At 43.0% G+C, this 17,012-nt stretch overlaps 2 protein-coding genes across 6 annotated transcripts in view; one reads left to right on the top strand and one right to left on the bottom strand.

Annotated features, from left to right (window-relative positions):
- The window catches only part of KIF15 (kinesin family member 15), a 77,896-nt gene extending 62,343 nt beyond the window's left edge, over positions 1–15,553 (bottom strand). For 4 of the 5 annotated variants that reach the window (XR_007460187.1, XR_007460188.1, XM_049642497.1 and 1 more), the window contains exons 1-4: positions 15,466–15,552; positions 6,937–6,979; positions 6,027–6,210; positions 3,457–3,533 (exon numbers count right to left, since the gene is read on the bottom strand). Coding sequence is in view for 3 of the 5 variants with exons in the window: in XM_049642497.1 (XP_049498454.1) it covers positions 3,457–3,533; positions 6,027–6,210; positions 6,937–6,979; positions 15,466–15,484 (323 nt within the window). In the remaining 2 variants the exon portion in view is untranslated. Of the gene's footprint in view, positions 1–3,456; positions 3,534–6,026; positions 6,211–6,936; positions 6,980–15,465 lie in introns of all 5 variants that reach the window. The other variant, XM_049642499.1, reaches the window with a different exon arrangement.
- A 110-nt stretch (positions 15,554–15,663) lies between these two features.
- The window catches only part of KIAA1143 (KIAA1143 ortholog), a 6,348-nt gene continuing 4,999 nt past the window's right edge, over positions 15,664–17,012 (top strand). The window contains exon 1 of the mRNA XM_049642551.1: positions 15,664–15,853. Within this exon, the coding sequence (XP_049498508.1) occupies positions 15,746–15,853 (108 nt within the window). The 5' untranslated portion in view covers positions 15,664–15,745. The remainder of the gene's footprint in view (positions 15,854–17,012) is intronic.

Below are 17,012 nucleotides of genomic sequence, written 5' to 3'. Positions count from 1 at the left end.
TGGCTCTATTTCCAATTCATTTTTTAACTTTACCACTCAAAATACTCTGTGGGGAAAAAAAAAAATCTTTCTTAAGACAAATGAGAAAATAGGCCTCTGACTTACTGCTCAAGAGAAAACACTCAGCTCTCCTGAACACAGCTGAAAAGTAAGCATGAAAAGCAAAGGCAAACTTTCAAGTTGGTATATATGTGCATATGAGCCTAAAGTTCATACTTCTTAATGTTTTTTATTTTCTTGTGTTTTGAGACAATTATAAACCAAGGGCACATGCACAAAAAGCATTAGCTGCCCAAATATATTTAAAAAATTTTTTTAATGTTTATTTATTTTTGAGAAAGAGTGTGGGTGGGGCAGGGGCAGGGGCAGGGGCAGGCAGAAAGGGAGACGCAGAATCCGAAGCAGGCTCCAGGCTCTCAGCTGTCAGCACAGAGCCCGACATGGGGCTCGAACCCACAAACCGCGAGACCATGACCTGAGCTGAAGTTGGACGCTCAACCGAGCCATCCAGCCGCCCCTCAAATGTATCAAATAATTCACTACATTCTATTAAAAAGCTCTAGTTCTAAATACAATTTGAAAGTCTACTGCTAAAAAAAAATAATAATACACTACAAATATATGCCCATTAATCTATATATCCTATAAATCTGAAATGATACTAAAATTCACTTTGTACAAATGCCAAGGTGACAATGCCTTCTGGACTCCATCTCACATTCCACATTAAATCTATAGCAATATTTTAAGGCTGCCAAAATTTAGAAAGTTGAGGATCATGACTCACTTTAAATATACATATAGAAAACAATTTGGCAAGTTTCTCATAAGGTTGATCATAGACTTGCCATATGACCCAGCAATTGCATGCCTAGGTATTTACTCAAATGATTTGAAAACTTATGTTCACACAAAAACCAACATTCAAACGTTTGTAGCAATACATTCATAATCACTAAAAACTGGAAGCATCTAAGATATCCCTTCACAGGGAAATGGATAAACAAATGATGATAAATCCATACAGTAAAAAAAACTACTGAGAAAGAAAAAAAAGTTATTTATGCCTGCAACAACACAGGCAAATCCTATAGGCATTTTTAATAAAAGAAGGAAGCCAGATCCAAAAGGCTACATATTGTGTGGTTCCATTCATATGACACTCTGGAAAAGGCAGAACTATAGGAACAGAAAATGTATTCGTGTACCCTGGATGTCAGGGGTTGAGGGAAGGGGGAGTGGCTGACTACAAGGGGGACAAACGGGAAACTTTTAAGGTGAAGAAACGGTCCTTTTCAAAAAAAAAATGGGGGGAGGGGGCACCTGGGTGGCTCAGTCAGTTGGGCATCCGACTTCAGCTCAGGTCATGATCTTGCAGTCCATGGGTTCAATCCCCACATCAAGCTCTGTGATGACAGCTCAGAGCCTGGAGCCTGCTTCGGATTCTGTATCTCCCTCTCTCTCCCTCTCTCTCTCTGTCCCTTCCCCACTCATGCTTTGTTACTCTCTGTCTCTCAAAAATGAATAAATGTTTAAAAAAATTTTTTTTTAATTTTTTTAATGTTTGTTTATTTTTGAGAGAGAGACAGACAGACAGAGAGTGAGCAGGGGAGGGGCAGAGAGAGAGGGAGACACAGAATCTGAAGCAGGCTGCAGGCTCTGAGCTGTCAGTACAGAGGCTGACGCGAGGCTTGAACCCATGAACTGTGAGATCACCACGAGATCATGACATGAGCTGAAGTCGGACGCTTAACCGACTGAGCCACCCAGATATCCCAGAAACAGTCATTTTCAGTGCCGGGGTAGTAAACAGATGGCTCTCTACATTTATCAAAACACGATACAGCTGTATATCACAAAGGGTGAACTTTAAAGCATACAAACTAAAAAACAAGCAAAACACATCAACTAGGATGTCAGCGGTCCCAGAATGGAATGCACATAACTACATCACAAGTGTGTGACATTACACCAAAGGCAGTGGGCAGCAAAGGAGCTGACCTAAGTAACTTTAGAAAAGGAGGTTTTGACTGGAAATTATTAAGGCTTTAAAAAAAAAAAAAAAAAAAAAAAAAGAGGGGTGCCTGAGTGGCTCAGTCAGTCAAGCATCCGACTCGTGGTTTTGGCTCAGATCATGATCTCGTAGTTCGTGAGTTCGAGCCCCACGTCAGGCTCTGCACTGACAGCACGGAGCCTGCCTGGGATTCTCTCTCTCCCTCTCTCTCTGCCCCTCCTCTGCTCTGTCTCTCAAAATAAATAAACTTAAAAAAAAATTTTTTTTTAAAAAAGAAAATGAACTGTACATAAACATTGTACTGTGTAAATTTGTTTCTCACAGGGATACAGGATAACAATTCTGAAAGTACTTTACATGTATACTGGGGCTGGACGAATCAGTAAAGGGATGATAGAAAGTGGCAGCCAGGTTTCTCAATGCCAGCAAGGGAAGTTACAGATAAACAAAGAAGGAAGGTTAGAATGAACCCATATGGATTCTAACCTCCTGGATTAGAGTCAGAGACATAAGCATGAACTCATGTTTAACTTACTGTATATATATGCAAACGGATAGATACAGATACAATTACAGGTATGTCCACATACACGACTAAGTATGTATACATATATTACCTAGCTGTCTACTGAGAAGGCCTAGAAGCAATGACACTCCAGTAGCAACAAACACACCTAGTGCCCACATCCTGGTTTCTGAATACCATTCTCCAATAAAAGGAACCAGGGCTCCTTGTCGAAATGGCTGATTCTAGCCCTAGGACAGGGAAAACACAGATGAGCCAGGAACAGCTTGTGTTGTCATAAAGGAAGTGCTCAAGCAAAAGGACACAGAAACCAGCCTCAAACAGCTCCCAATGGCCAATCTAGGACAATATGAGCAATATGATAAAAATAAGGTATTGGATTATAACCCAAAGTATAATTTAAAAAATGGGGGAGAAGAGACAAATCTTCCTCAGAAAAGAATTTCAAATAATATAAATACTCTTTTCTCCACAAGGTAGCGTTTAATACCCCCCCACCCTCATTATCCAGGTGAGTCCAATCTAATCACATGAATTAGAGAACCTGTCCCAGCTGTAGTCAGAGGGACATGTGACTAAGGAAGCAGAGTTGGAAGGTTGCATGTTGCTGGCTTTGAAAATAAAGGGGCCAAGTAATATGAGTGGCCTCTAAAAGCTGGAAGAGGCAAGGAAATGAATGGAATTCTCCCTAGAGCCTCCAGAAAGGAACACAGCCCTGGACACTTATTTATTTTAGCTTATTTATTTTAGTGAGACAGCAAGACTCATGTCAGACTTCGGACTTACAGAACTGAAAGACAATACATTTGTGTTGTTTCAAGCCACTAAGTTTGTGGTAATTCACGGTGTGGCCATAAGACATGAACAGAAGCACTCACGACTGCACCCTTGTGGAAGGACAGAGTCGGCAACTTACTATGCAAAGATGGTGCCATTATACCCGCTCATGCAAGACTCCACAATGCCCTTGGCCACAGTCGAAAACACGGACTCCTACAAATGTAAGCACCAAATATGTTAACATTTCATAAAAATGAACCACATTCCTAAATTACATTCTAAAATATAACAATAAAAGCAGTGTGCTTAGACTTTACAACACTTGTGATAAAATAAAAATTGTATCCAGTATTGAAAAAAAGCTAAAACAACTAAGATGATAAAACATTAAACATAATTACGTCTACTAACCCCCATACAACGCTAGATTTAAAACTAACATCTAGAATCCATACAGAATTTTGTCGGCACATTACGTACAAATATTATATGGGTATTAGCATCTGATACATGGCCCTATGTGTTCTTCAGTGCTTTTCCCACAAGTTTGTACTAAATAATCAATACCTGATTTTTTGCTTTCATTTTTACACACATAAGTAGACGCGATCTTATCAACAGTGCAAGAATTTTTTTTTTTTTTTTAATTTTTTTTTTTCAACGTTTATTTATTTTTGGGACAGAGAGAGACAGAGCATGAACGGGGGAGGGACAGAGAGAGAGGGAGACACAGAATCGGAAACAGGCTCCAGGCTCTGAGCCATCAGCCCAGAGCCTGACGCGGGGCTCGAACTCATGGACCGAGAGATCGTGACCTGGCTGAAGTCGGACGCTTAACCGACTGCGCCACCCAGGCGCCCCAACAGTGCAAGAATTCTTAAACTTGCACTAATACAGTAGCCATGAGCCACATGTAACTATTGAGCACCTGAAACATGGCTACTCCAACTTGAGATTTATTATAAGTATAAAATATACACCAGGTTTAGAAGACTGAGCATGAATAAAAAGAATGGAAAATACCTCATTAATAATTTGCTTTATATTGATAACATGTTGAAAAGATATTTTAGATATACTGGGTTAAATAAAATATAGGATTAAAATTAAGTCTGGAGCACCTGGGCGGCTCAGCCAGTTAAGCATCCAACTCCTAATTTCAGCTCAGGTCATGATCCCACAGTTGTGAGATCGAGCCCTGCATCAGGCTCCATGCTGGGCACAGAGCCTGCTTAAGATTCTCTCTCTCCCCCAGTCCCTCCGAAAGGAAGGAAGGAGGGAGGAAAAGACAGAGGGAGGAAGGAAGGAAGGAAGGGTGAGTCTGCCTGTTTTTTTACTTTTTTTCAACATGACTACTAGAAAATTTAAAATTATATAGGTGGATAACTATATATTTCCATTGACCAGCCATGTCCTAGATGAAAAAAATCGAAGGATCCAAATGTCTCACTAAAAACATCCATGTGTATAAAGGAATAATCAAGATCTGTGATGTCTAATACACTAGTCATTAGCCATATGTGGCTATTTAAATTCAAATTAATTAAAATTAAACTTAAAAGTCAAGTCCTTAGACACACTAGCCACATTTCAAGTGCTCAACAGCCACATGCACTAGCATATCTAAGAAAATAAATTTTTAAAAGTTTTTTATTTTTTAAGTTTATTTACTTATTTTGAGAGAGAGAGAGAAGGAGAGAGAGAATCCCAAGCAGGTTCTGCACTGTCAGCATGGAGCCCCATGAAGGGCTCGAACTCACCAACTGTGAGATCATGACCTGAACCCAAATCAAGAGCTAGATGCCTAAGCCACTGAGCCACCAGGCGCCCCCTAAATTTTCAATTTTATTCAATCTTAATACATTCAAACTTAAATAGCCACATATGGCTAGGGGCTACTGTAACGGACAGTGCAGATATAGAACATTTCCCTCATTACAGAAAGTTCTAATGGATGGTGCTGACTAGATCTTAACTAAACTGTCCTGAATTAGAAAACCAGTTACTGACATCATAGTAATCTTAAACCTGTTACTCTCTGCTATGGACTGAACGTGTCTTCCCCAAAGTTCCTGTGTTGAAACCCTAATCCCCAGCGCCATGGTATTTGGACTTGGGGCTTTGGGGAGGTAATCAGACCATGAGGGTGGAGCACTAGTGAGGCGAGTAGTACCCTTCTAAGAAGAGACATGAGAGAACTGCTTTTTCTCTCTCTCCACAGTGAAAAGGCAGCTGTCTAAAAGCCAGCAAGCAGGTCCTTACCAGACACTAGATCTCCTGGCCTGGATCTTAGAATTCCCATCCCCAGAACAGTGAGAAATAAATGTTTGCTGTTTAAGCCCCCCTGTTTTTGAGATTTCTGTTACAGCAGCCACAACTAAGATACTCTCCCTAAACTAGGAAGCTGAATCATACTTATTATCAATCACCCAACTGGCTCTGAAAAATACACCTCCACTAACCCCCATCACTGGATGGTGAGAGAAAAGTAAAGCAGGCTGATCATTCTGGTACAAAGTTTGATGAAGGAAAAAAAAACCTAATAAAATTAAATTTAAAATATTTTAAAATCGATGACATCTAAAATATTTAATGTTTGAGCTTCCTTATCTGAGATCTATCAAACTAAAGAGACCAGAAATGAAATCCTCGCAAATCATAGAATCTTATCCAAAAGGAAAGTGAAGTTTCCAAAATTATCATTACCTGAGTGGTGTGGATGTCTGCAACATGATCAAATGTGAAGGTCCTGGGCTCAGGGTTGGAGTGCAGCCGGAGAGTGGTAGAGGAGAGCACAGACAAACATAAGTTTTGCTCTCCATCAGCTGATCCAGAACCTTCTGTAGGTGGACGAATTCGCACAAAAACTTTGATGGCATCACCTTCATTACTAAAGACAAGAAATGTACCAGCCTAAGTTTACTGGAGAAAACTAAAAAAGGATCTGAGTCCCACACTGCCTGTAATGTTTCCATACTGAGATTCCCCAACAAAGCCCCCAACCTACTCACTTACATTCACCTCTTCTAGAAGTGTCGCACGTGACTCACACCCTTTACTGATTTGCTTCACGATACTCATCATCACAAGCTTTTACGTGAAATCAACTCAAAGGAAGTTGATTCCACGGAGCTCTAAGCATTGCTTGTCTCTGATTTCCCTCTTAACAGCCATAATAAAATAGTCACCCCAAGGGAGAATTACGTTACTGATTCCATCTTTTAGCCTGGAAGGTTAAGAGGATGGGGGGAGAGTTGGGGAAGAAGTGTGATGTTTCCAGATTTCCAGGTAGCTAAGAACTGAGCTTTATGCCGAAACAAGCATCCCTTACTTTGTTAAACGTTCTAAGAATACTACATCCGCATGGGTGGGGTACCCGAGTGCCTGAATGTTGATTTCGGCTCAGGTTATGATCTCACAGTTCGTGGGATGGAGCCCCACATCAGGCTCCTCACTGATAGCACAGAGCCTGCTTGGGATTCTCTCTCTCCCTCTTTCTCCCCTCCCCTTCTCACATGCTCCCCCCCACCTTCTCTCAAAAATAAAAAAATAAACTTAAAAAAAATATATTACAGCCCTAATTCTTTTGGTCTCAGTGACAATATTTTTTTCTTACCTTGGTTGGTTAGACTGACAGTTTGTCACATTGCGTAACTCAGCTAGAAAAACAGACAAGAAGTTATTACAGGCATTTAAAATTGCAGTATAGGGGCACCTGGGTGGCTCAGTTGTTTGGGTGATGGACTCTCGATTTTGGCTCAGGTCATGATCCCAGGGTCATAGGATCGAGCCCTGCATGGGGCTTGGCACTGAGCATGGACCCTGTTTGGAATTCTCTCTCTCTGTTCACATTCCCTGCCCCCACTCACGTTCTGTCTCCCAAAATAAATAAATAGACTTTAAAAAATTGCAATGTAAAATCCCATCCTTTTAAAAAAACATTTATTTGGGGGGGGGGGGTGCACATGAGTGGGGGAGGTGCAAAGAAAGAGGGAGAGAGAATCCCAAGCAGGCTCTGTGCTGTCAGCACAGGGCTCAAACTTACGAACCCCGAAATCATGACCTGAGCTGAAATCAAGAATTGGCCACTTAAAGGGCACGTGGGTAGCTCAGTTGGTTAAGCGTCCGACTTCGGCTCAGGTCATGATCTCTCGGTCTGTGCGTTTGAGCCCCTTATCGGGCTCTGCGCTGACAAGCTCAGAGACTGGAGCTGCTTCAGATTCTGTGTCTCCCTCTCTCTCTTCCCCTCCCCCACTCACACTGTCTCTCTTTCTTTCTCTCTCAAAAATAAACATTAAAAATTAAAATAAAAAAAAAAAAAGAACTGGCTGCTTAACCAACTGAGCCACCCAGGTGCCCCTAAAAATCCAATTCTTATCTACCCTACTCTTCTATTGCTAACACTCCTCAGTCTCCTTGGCTCCCTGACCTTTTGACAGTGAGGCATTCTAGGGCTTAGGTCTCGATCTTCCTTCTCTTCTTTCCACATCCACTCCATTGGTGAGGACATCCAGGCTCATCGTTCTAAATGCTAAGTATGTGTTGATGAGTCCCAAATGTAAACCTTCTCCCTGGACCACTCTTTTGAGCAACAGACTCTCGCATCCAACTGCCAACCTGACATCTCCAGCTGGAGGCCCAATTGGCAACGTCTCAAATTTAAAATGTCCAAAACTGAATTTCTGATCACCCCACCCCTACCCCAAACATGCGTCTCCACCTTGATTAATGACAACTCCCATCTTTCAGTTGCTCAGGCCGAAAACCTTGGAGTTATCCCTCACCCCTTTCTTTCTCACGCTTCATATCCAACCTGTTAGCCAATCTTTGGCTCTACCTTCAAAATCCATCAAGAATCCTATAACTTCTGGTTAAATCCACTGCTATGACCACCATGACAGCAACATCACCTATTTGAGCTATTACAACAGTGTCTCTGTTTTTCTTTCTCTCACTCTCTCATTCCCCCAATTACCACCTATTTTCAATCTAGCAGGCAGAATTATTCTGCCAAAAAAGAAGCCAGAGATCAACTTCCAGCATGACTGCAAGAGGAACTATACTGACCCACTGTCCAGTGAAACTGGTAAAATAAAAAAATAAAAGCCACTTAAAGCCTCTAGAAACAGCCATAAAGGCAAACAGCAAATGAAAAAACATCTAGTCAAGATCACTGGAAATTTCACAAGAGAAGTGAGTGTCTATTGAACCAAGATGGCTCCCTCCCTCCCAGCTCAACGAGTTGGGAGTCGCCACTCCAGACTTTGCAGCTGAGAACACAGGGATCCTCCTCCCCCCACTCAGTTCCTACTTGGAGGGCTTTCTTCCCAGGAGCAGGTTACCAATTTCTCATCCAGCCTCCAGCCAGCTGCCTAAGTCTAAATCCCAGGTAAGTATGACTGAGAGGTGGGGGTTCCCTTCTTCCACCCAGCCTCCACTTGTGGAACGAGGCTCTACCTTGGACATAGTGTGCTGAGAACACTGGGGCCCTGACGACCCTTATTCTGGCTGGTGAGACAGTGTTTCTCCACTAGGAGAGGCAAGTCAAGAGGACCCCAGGCTGCTGCGGTGGGCACTCACGCGTGCACACACATACACACACACACACACACACACACACACACACACACACCCTCCCACTCCCAACAAACACTCAGCAACTAGACCAGAGGTGTCACTCTGAAAGAACACTGTTGTTGTTCTCACCCCCAGCTCCAGAGCCTAGGATGAGAGATTTTGCCTCAGGGGAGAGACAGACCACAAAGAGATAGTTCCAAAGGAGCTGACTTCATTTCCAACAAAGCAAGGAGAAGTTCAAGCCCAATGGCACACTCAAGAACAGTGAAGGTTGTGGGGAGAAGCAATTAGGAGGAGATTCAATATTCAAACAAAACTTGCAGGCCTATTAATTTGCAGGTGAGGGGCGCCTGGGTGGCTCAGTCGGTTAAGCGTCCGACTTCAGCTCAGGTCACGATCTCGCGGTCCGTGAGTTCGAGCCCCGCGTCGGGCTCTGGGCTGATGGCTCAGAGCCTGGAGCCTGCTTCCCATTCTGTGTCTCCCTCTCTCTCTGCCCCTCCCCCATTCATGCTCTGTCTCTCTCTGTCTCAAAAATAAATAAACGTTAAAAAAAAAATTTTTTTTTTTAAAAATTGCAGGTGAGAACTGGGACCTAAGACAGCTGGAAGTGGCTTTACCGGGATGAGAACAAATATCAAACACAGACCTCAGAAACTTTTCCTTCAAAAGGGCAAGAATCTAATTGGACTGATTTATAAGGCAATATTCCAGGCATTGTTGGAAAACAACAGGGCAATCAGCTGGTATCCCTGAAGTTTAAGAGCTACGTGTGGTCAGGGAAAGAGAGAGAGATCCCCACCAAAACCACCAAAAGTCATCAGGGTGACTGTGGGCGTACCCAAAACTGGACTTCTCTGAGGAGCAACATCAAAGGCTTAACGTTGGGAGGGAAACAAATGTCACTAAAGCAATCCAGCCAGTTATTAAACAAACAGGCAAATAACCACCCCCAGAGGGTAGAAAGGCCAGAATCCAAAGTTGCTATAAATTTATTATCTAAGATGTTAAGTATCCAACAACAACAACAAAAAAAAATGACAAGGCATTCAAAGAAACAGGAAAGGATGACCCATAAACTATGAAGAACAAAAAAGAAAAAAAAGCTGGCAAGAAAAATTGCCTATGACAGCATCTAGATGTTGGGAGACCTCAAAGTCACCATTATAAACATGTTCACGTTACTGAAGAAAATCATAATTAAAGGGTTAAAGGAATGATGACAATGTCCCATCAAATAGAGAATAGCAATAGAAATTATTCTGAAAAACTGAAACTCTGAAGACTGAAATAAAAACTCACTAGAAGGGCTCAACAGTATATTGGAACTGGTAGAAGAAAAAATAAGCAAACTCAAAGACAGATCAACAGAGATTATACAAGCCAAAGAACAAACAGATGAAGGAAAGTGAAGCAAGCCTCAGAAAAATGTGGGATACCATTCAGGACACCAACATAGGTGTAATGGGGAGTACCAGAAGGAGAGAAAAGCTAAATAGCAGGGAAAAATTTTCAAAGTATTTTAAAGCCAAAGACTTCTCAAACTCATTGAAAAAACAACATATACCTCCAGGAGGTTCAATGAATTCCAAACAGGATAAACGCAGTGACCCACAAACAGACACATTATCGTAAAAATGGTGAAGGCCAAAGAGAAGGAGAAAATCTTGAAAGCAGCAAGAGAAAAACAACTTGTTACTTACAAGCGAACCCAGTTACATGACCAGCTGACGTCTCAACATAACCGATGGAGGCCAGAAGGCATCTCAGAGAGAATTTGCTGCTAGCAGACCCATGTTTCAAGAGATGGTAAAGGTGGGGCGCCTGGGTGGCTCAGTTGGTTAAGTGTCCCACTCCTGGTTTCAGTTCATGTCATGATCTCACGGTTCTCGGGTCACAGTTCTAAATGCTAAGTGTATGTTGACGAGTCCCAAATTTAAACCTTCTCCCTGGACCACTCTCTTGAGCACCAGATTCTCACATCTAACTGCCTACCTGACATATCCACGTCAATATCAAAAAAAAAAGGGGGTGAGAGGGAATAGAACTACATAGGAGTAAGGTTTATATCATTGGAATTAAGCTAGTATAAACCCAAAGCTAATTCTGATAAAACGTGCATGTTAGGGGCACCTGGGGGGCTCAGTCAAACATCCAACTCTTGATCCTCACTCAGTACTTGATCTCAGGGTGGTGAGTTCAAGGCCTGCATTGGGCTCCACACTGGGCATGAAGCCTACCTTAAATTAATTAGAATGTTAGGATATGCATTTAAACTTTTAAAAAGCTTTTAAAAAAAAAGCAGTAAAGGAAGAACAGAGGAACATAAAAGATGTGAGATACGTAGAAAACAAGAAGTAAAATGGCAGATGTAAATCCAACTGTATCAATAACAACATGCCAACGGATTAAATAACCCAACTAAAAGGCAGAGACTGTCAGACTAATGAAAACATGCTCCAACTATATACTATCTACAGCAAACACACTTTAGATTCAAAGATAAAAATACACTGAAAGTAAAAGAATTAAAAACGGTATCTCACCTAAACCAAAATTGGACAAAACAACAACAAATGTTGAGAAAAAGATAAATGAGATAAAGAGGGACATTTTATAGGGGCAGCAGGGTGGCTCAGTTGGTTAAGCATCTGACTTTTCAGCTCAGGCCATGATCTCGCGGTTCGGGAGTTCCAGCCCCGCGTGGGGCTCTGTGCTGACATCTCAGAGCCTGCAGCCTGCTTCAGATTCTGTCTCCCTCTCTCTCTGCCCCTCCCTGCTCGCACTCTGTCTCTCTCTCAAAAATAAAACATTAAAAAAAAATTTTAAAGAGGGACATTTTATAATGATACAAAGGTCAACCCCTCAGGATAATACAAATACAAACATATATTCACCTAATATCAGATCACCAAAATACACAAAGTGAAAACTGACAGAAGAGTAGGGAGAAATAGAGAATTCAACAATAACAGCTGGAGATTTCAATATGCCACTCTGAATAATGAAGAAAAGAGTAGATGTTACTTGGGGCTGGGGGTGGGGGGATAAGGAGGTGGGAAGGGTGAGGACTGAAAGTATGAGATTTCTTTGAGGTGACCAAGATGTCCTAATGGACTATGCTGATAGTTCCACATTATCTGTGAATATACTAAAAACCATTTTACACTTTATAGGTGTGGATTGTATTGTATCTGACTTACATCTCAAACTGTTTAAAAAAAAAAAAAAGTCAGACATCAGTACTAAATGCAATGAAGGATCTGGTTCTAGAGAAAAACTATGAAAGTAGATTATTGGACAATGGATAAAAGTAAGATACGGACTGTGGATTAGACAAGAGTGCTATATCAATGTAAACTTTCTTGATAACTGCAATGTGATTAGTCAACAGAATATACCTGTTTTTAGAAATCACTCACTGATAAAGTATACATATTTACTCACTGGTAAAGGTATATCATGTCCCCATTTTACTCTCAAATGGCTCATAAAAAATATGTATACATACACACACACACACACACACACACACACACACACACACACAATTGGGAGGGTAAGAGAGGAGGGAGAAAGAATGATAAAGCAGATGCGGCAAAATGGAAAGTGGTCACTACGGGTAAAGAATATTATGCCAGATTTCTTTGTACTACTCTCACAATTTTTCCATAAATTGTAGCAAAATTAAAAGTTTTTTTTTATTATTTTTTCTTTTTTTTTAAAGCTGCTATTCTTGTGGATGTCTTTTTTTTTTTTTTAATGTTTATTTATTTTGAGAGAGAGACAGAGGATGAGTTGGAGAAGAGGAGAGAGAAAGGGAAACACAGAATACGAAGCACACTCCAGGTTCTGAGCTGTCGGCACAGAGCCTGACGGGGGGCTCGAACCCACAAACCATGAGATCATGACCTAAGCCGAAGTCAAACACCTAACTGACAGAGCCACCCAGGCGCCTCTAAAAGTTATTTTTTAGGGGCGCCTGGGTGGCTCCATCGGTTGAGCATCCAACGGGCTCAGGTCATGATCTCACATTTCGTGGGCTTGAGCCCCGTGTCGGGCTCTGTGTTGACAGCTCAGAGCCTGGAAGTTGCTTCAGATTCTGTGTCTCCCTCTCTCTCTGCCCCTCCTCCACTCTCTCTCTCTCTCTCCCTCAAAAATACATACAACGGTAAAAAAAAGTAAAAACAAAAATACAAAACTCTGCAGTGGTTGTCCATCTCAGTCGGAGTAGGCAAAGTTCTTAAAACAGCCTACAGGACCGGACATGATCTAGGGCCCCTGCCTCCCCCATCACCACCTCCACAACTCGTTTCCTATTACACTCCTTGCTCCAGTACAACCAAACTAGATTTCTTGTTATTTCTAGAACATGCCACCCTTTGGGACCTTTACACGTGTTGTACCTTCTGCCTGTAACATTTTGGGGGGGATTTACTCAAGTATTGTGCTCTCAAGTATTGACTTTGGGGACTTACTCAAGTATTTAGTCAAGTATGGGTCAAGTATTCCATGACCTTGAATTATGGGAAACACCAGCTTATCTCCATACACACCCACCCAATTATCTATCACTCTAACTCCCCTTCTGGGGCCTGTTTTCCCTCAAGGGACTTACAGTCATCAAAATATATATTAGTTTACTCTCTTTCTCTTCCAAATGAACTGTAAAGCATTATCTAGAGCAGTGCCTGACATACTGTGAACACTCAATAAACTTTGAATAAATAAATACTAGGACATCAGTTAAAAAAAAAAAAAAACACCTTAATTTCTATTCTTCCTATTCTGCTTATTTCTATTCTTAATTTCTTTTTTTTTAATTTTTTTAATGTTTATTTATTTTTGAGACAGAGAGACAGAGCACGAATGGGGGAGGGGCAGAGAGAGAGGGAGACACAGAATCCGAAACAGGCTCCAGGCTCTGAGCCGTCAGCCCAGAGCCCGACGCGGGGCTCGAACTCACGGACCGCGAGATCGTGACCTGAGCTGAAGTCGGACGCTTAACCGACTGAGCCACCCAGGCGCCCCTATTCTTAATTTCATAGCACAGAAGCTCAAAGTAAATATTCACACAGAACAACTGTTCTGGAAACTACCCTTGGCAGCTATATCCCCTCAAGCAGATGAAGATCTGTGAAGTGGGAAATACACCAGATTGCCCAGTTCCCCACCTGCCCTTCCTTCGCAGCTTCTCCAAGAGTTGGCAGCAAAGAAATAGTCCCTGTGTAGCTTTGGCAAAAGTAACAGTGGTGGGGAGCACTGCCTGAGTTCCCCAAGTCCTGCTCCAGACCTCTGGACTGCTGGGAATGCAAGCAGCACTTGGGATGTCCTCAACCTTGACGTTGTTAAGAGACTTCAAGGAACATAAGCGTTTCCCATGGAAATCACCATTTTCACACAAGAGAGCTGTGAATACCCTTGTTCCCATCACTTACAGATAGGTCAGAGTCCTTTCATAGACAGTGACACACAGATGTCACTTTCCATTATGTAAACAGATGCTCTAATTTTATCACAGGTTATCAACTCTCTCGTTTGAGTCCAGATTTACAGAATACCATGGTTGTGCAGAACGCACACTGAACATTTCACTCCACAAATGAACCAATGTGCGCGCTAATATTCCCTGCATACTGAAAATGACAAGAGAAACATTTCAGATGGAAAAACAGAGCACACTGTGATGACCTAAAAAGTTAACGAAAACAACAAATCCATCAGAAAACAATTACAACTGACAGCTGCAAGCGTTAATGTTGTTGGAAGTCTCATCAACGACCACAAATTCAGTTTCTTCAATCTTCTAACATCGGCCTCTCCTCATTACCATTCATACCACTCACCAAGATCCATCGAATTAGCTCAAAATCTAATCCTTAAAGGATTAGGCAATGTAAGACATGGGGCACGTACACGAGAACGCCAAAGGACGATTAGTGAAAACTGGAGGGTTTATCAAAATCGGCAGTGATCCTCTCCAAAGTTAAAAGGAAGAAACGGAACGGGTCCCCTTGAGAAGAAAAGAGGAATTTGTGATAATAGAAGGACATCCTGTGCTTATCTGAAATTGTACAGCAGGCCCTCCAGAAGGCAAAGACGTGCTTGGAGCATGAAAAGTTCTCCCATTCAGGACAGTCAGTAACGTGGAAACACGCAGAAGGTGGTGAGAGCCTGGGCCGACCTCAGGCAAGGATACTTAGAGACAGCCCCGGTCGGGACACGGGAATAGGGCAGCGACGAAACGACAGAACCGAGAACGGGAAGGAAGAACCAGCAGGTCGCTGGACGTCAAGCTCCTGGAGGGCTCTCCGGTTCCCTGCTCAGCCCAAGCGCCTAGAACTGTGCCTGGCTTGTGGCGTGGGCCCAATACACAGAGACAAGGGAAGATAGCTGTTCGAGCCGCGTTTTGACTGAGGGTCCGAGAGAGGTCCCAAACGCCCCGCGACGCTAGGTCCGCTTCTGCCCTTCACGCCCAGCCGGGAACCCTGCGGGTGGCTGGGGCTTGCCGTCCTGCACAGTTGCATTTGGGGGCGGAGACAGGGTCACGAAGCCGGAGCTCCTTACTTACTTTTGCAGCCGGGCGCCATGGCGCCCTCACGCCTCGATCCCAAGACCAATGCAGCGGATACCCCCACCTCCAGCCGCGCAGCGCGCCGGGATTCCGAACGCTCAAGATGGCCGCAAATTTGAATTTGGCGCTCCGGTCGGACGTTGACGCCAGCAAGGGGGCTGCCATGTTGCCCGGCCTCCGGTCAGGGGGCGGGAGCTGCGTGACGTCACGAGCAGGCGCCATAACCAATGTACACTCTCAAGCGGGCCCAGGGAACCTGTCTTTTCCCGGGACAGCCATGAGCAAGCGGAACCAGGTTTCGTACGTGCGGCCAGCCGAGCCGGCGTTCCTGGCCCGCTTCAAAGAGAGGGTCGGCTACAAAGAAGGGCCCACCGTGGAGACCAAGGTGAGCCCAGGGCAGTTGCGTTACCGGAGAAACGCTGCCCTCCCGCTACTTCCGGCTTCTGCCTGGACTTGAAGGCCTGCCTGGCAGTGACGCGTCCCTCCCCTCACCTGCGCCCAGCCCCTAATCTGGGTGGGCTTCAGTCCCCAGGCTGGTCCTCTTCAAACTGCTACAGCCTCTTATACCCAGGAAGATATTTGTCGTTTTTCGTAGTGCTGTTGTATTCTTGAAAATGACTGGACCCAGGTAAAGCGCCTCGTCCTTGGTAGATGGTTAAGAAAGATCACTTTTCTCTCTCTTACTTGCTTATCCCAAAACCTGTAGTTAGCAGGATGGGTGGTAGCGTAGTCTCTTTTTCCAGATAAAGTTACTGAAGGCCGCTCGATCAAATGACCTGATGTCCTAGACCTGGAGTCTGGATCTTTGGAAGAATGCCCTGGATCTATTGTTATGCTTTATTGTTTAACAACCACACCTCCCTCCTCCTTCTCCCCACCAAAAGTATGTTTAAGAATATTTTGGATCTAAGTAGAAGAGGAGCTTTAGGAAAGAGCAGTCCCTCTATAGTTTAAGGGTAGAGATCAGTGGGAGTCAACTTCTGAGCCCTCCCAGGCTTCAGCCCTAACTGGTTCACGCCAAAACCTGCCCTATCTCTTTCAGTAGGAAGAGACTATTATGCTTAGGGGATGTGTGGAGAAATAAAGAATTTACTTAGCATTCTGTGTCTAGCACTTTCACTAATACCCGCCCTTCAAGTCACTTAAGAGTTTAGTAAAGGAAACAAGATTGACTTGTGTGAAATTACTCAATCCAATGAGAATATGCTAAGTCCAGGCATTGTGAAAGAAAATGAAAGAACACAGAGATGTATCTCCAAAATACCATATTCTTTTAAAACCTTCTTTGCAAAAAAAAAAAAAAAAAAAAAAAGAGGTTAGAGTGGGAGAGAGCCAAAGCATAAGAGACTGTTAAAAACTGAGAATAAACTGAGGGTTGATGGGGGGTGGGAGGGAGGGTAGGGTGGGTGATGGGTATTGAGGAGGGCACCTTTTGGGATGAGCACTGGGTGTTGTATGGAAACCAATTTGACAGTAAATTTCATATATTAAAAAAATAAATAAATAAATAAACATTAAAAAAATAATAAAAAGTAAAAATAAAT

This window comes from Panthera uncia, chromosome A2 (genome assembly GCF_023721935.1).
Source record: "Panthera uncia isolate 11264 chromosome A2, Puncia_PCG_1.0, whole genome shotgun sequence".
Lineage (NCBI taxonomy): Eukaryota > Metazoa > Chordata > Mammalia > Carnivora > Felidae > Panthera > Panthera uncia.
Note: the sequence above shows the minus strand (reverse complement) of the source record. Positions and strands in the feature narration are given on the sequence as shown.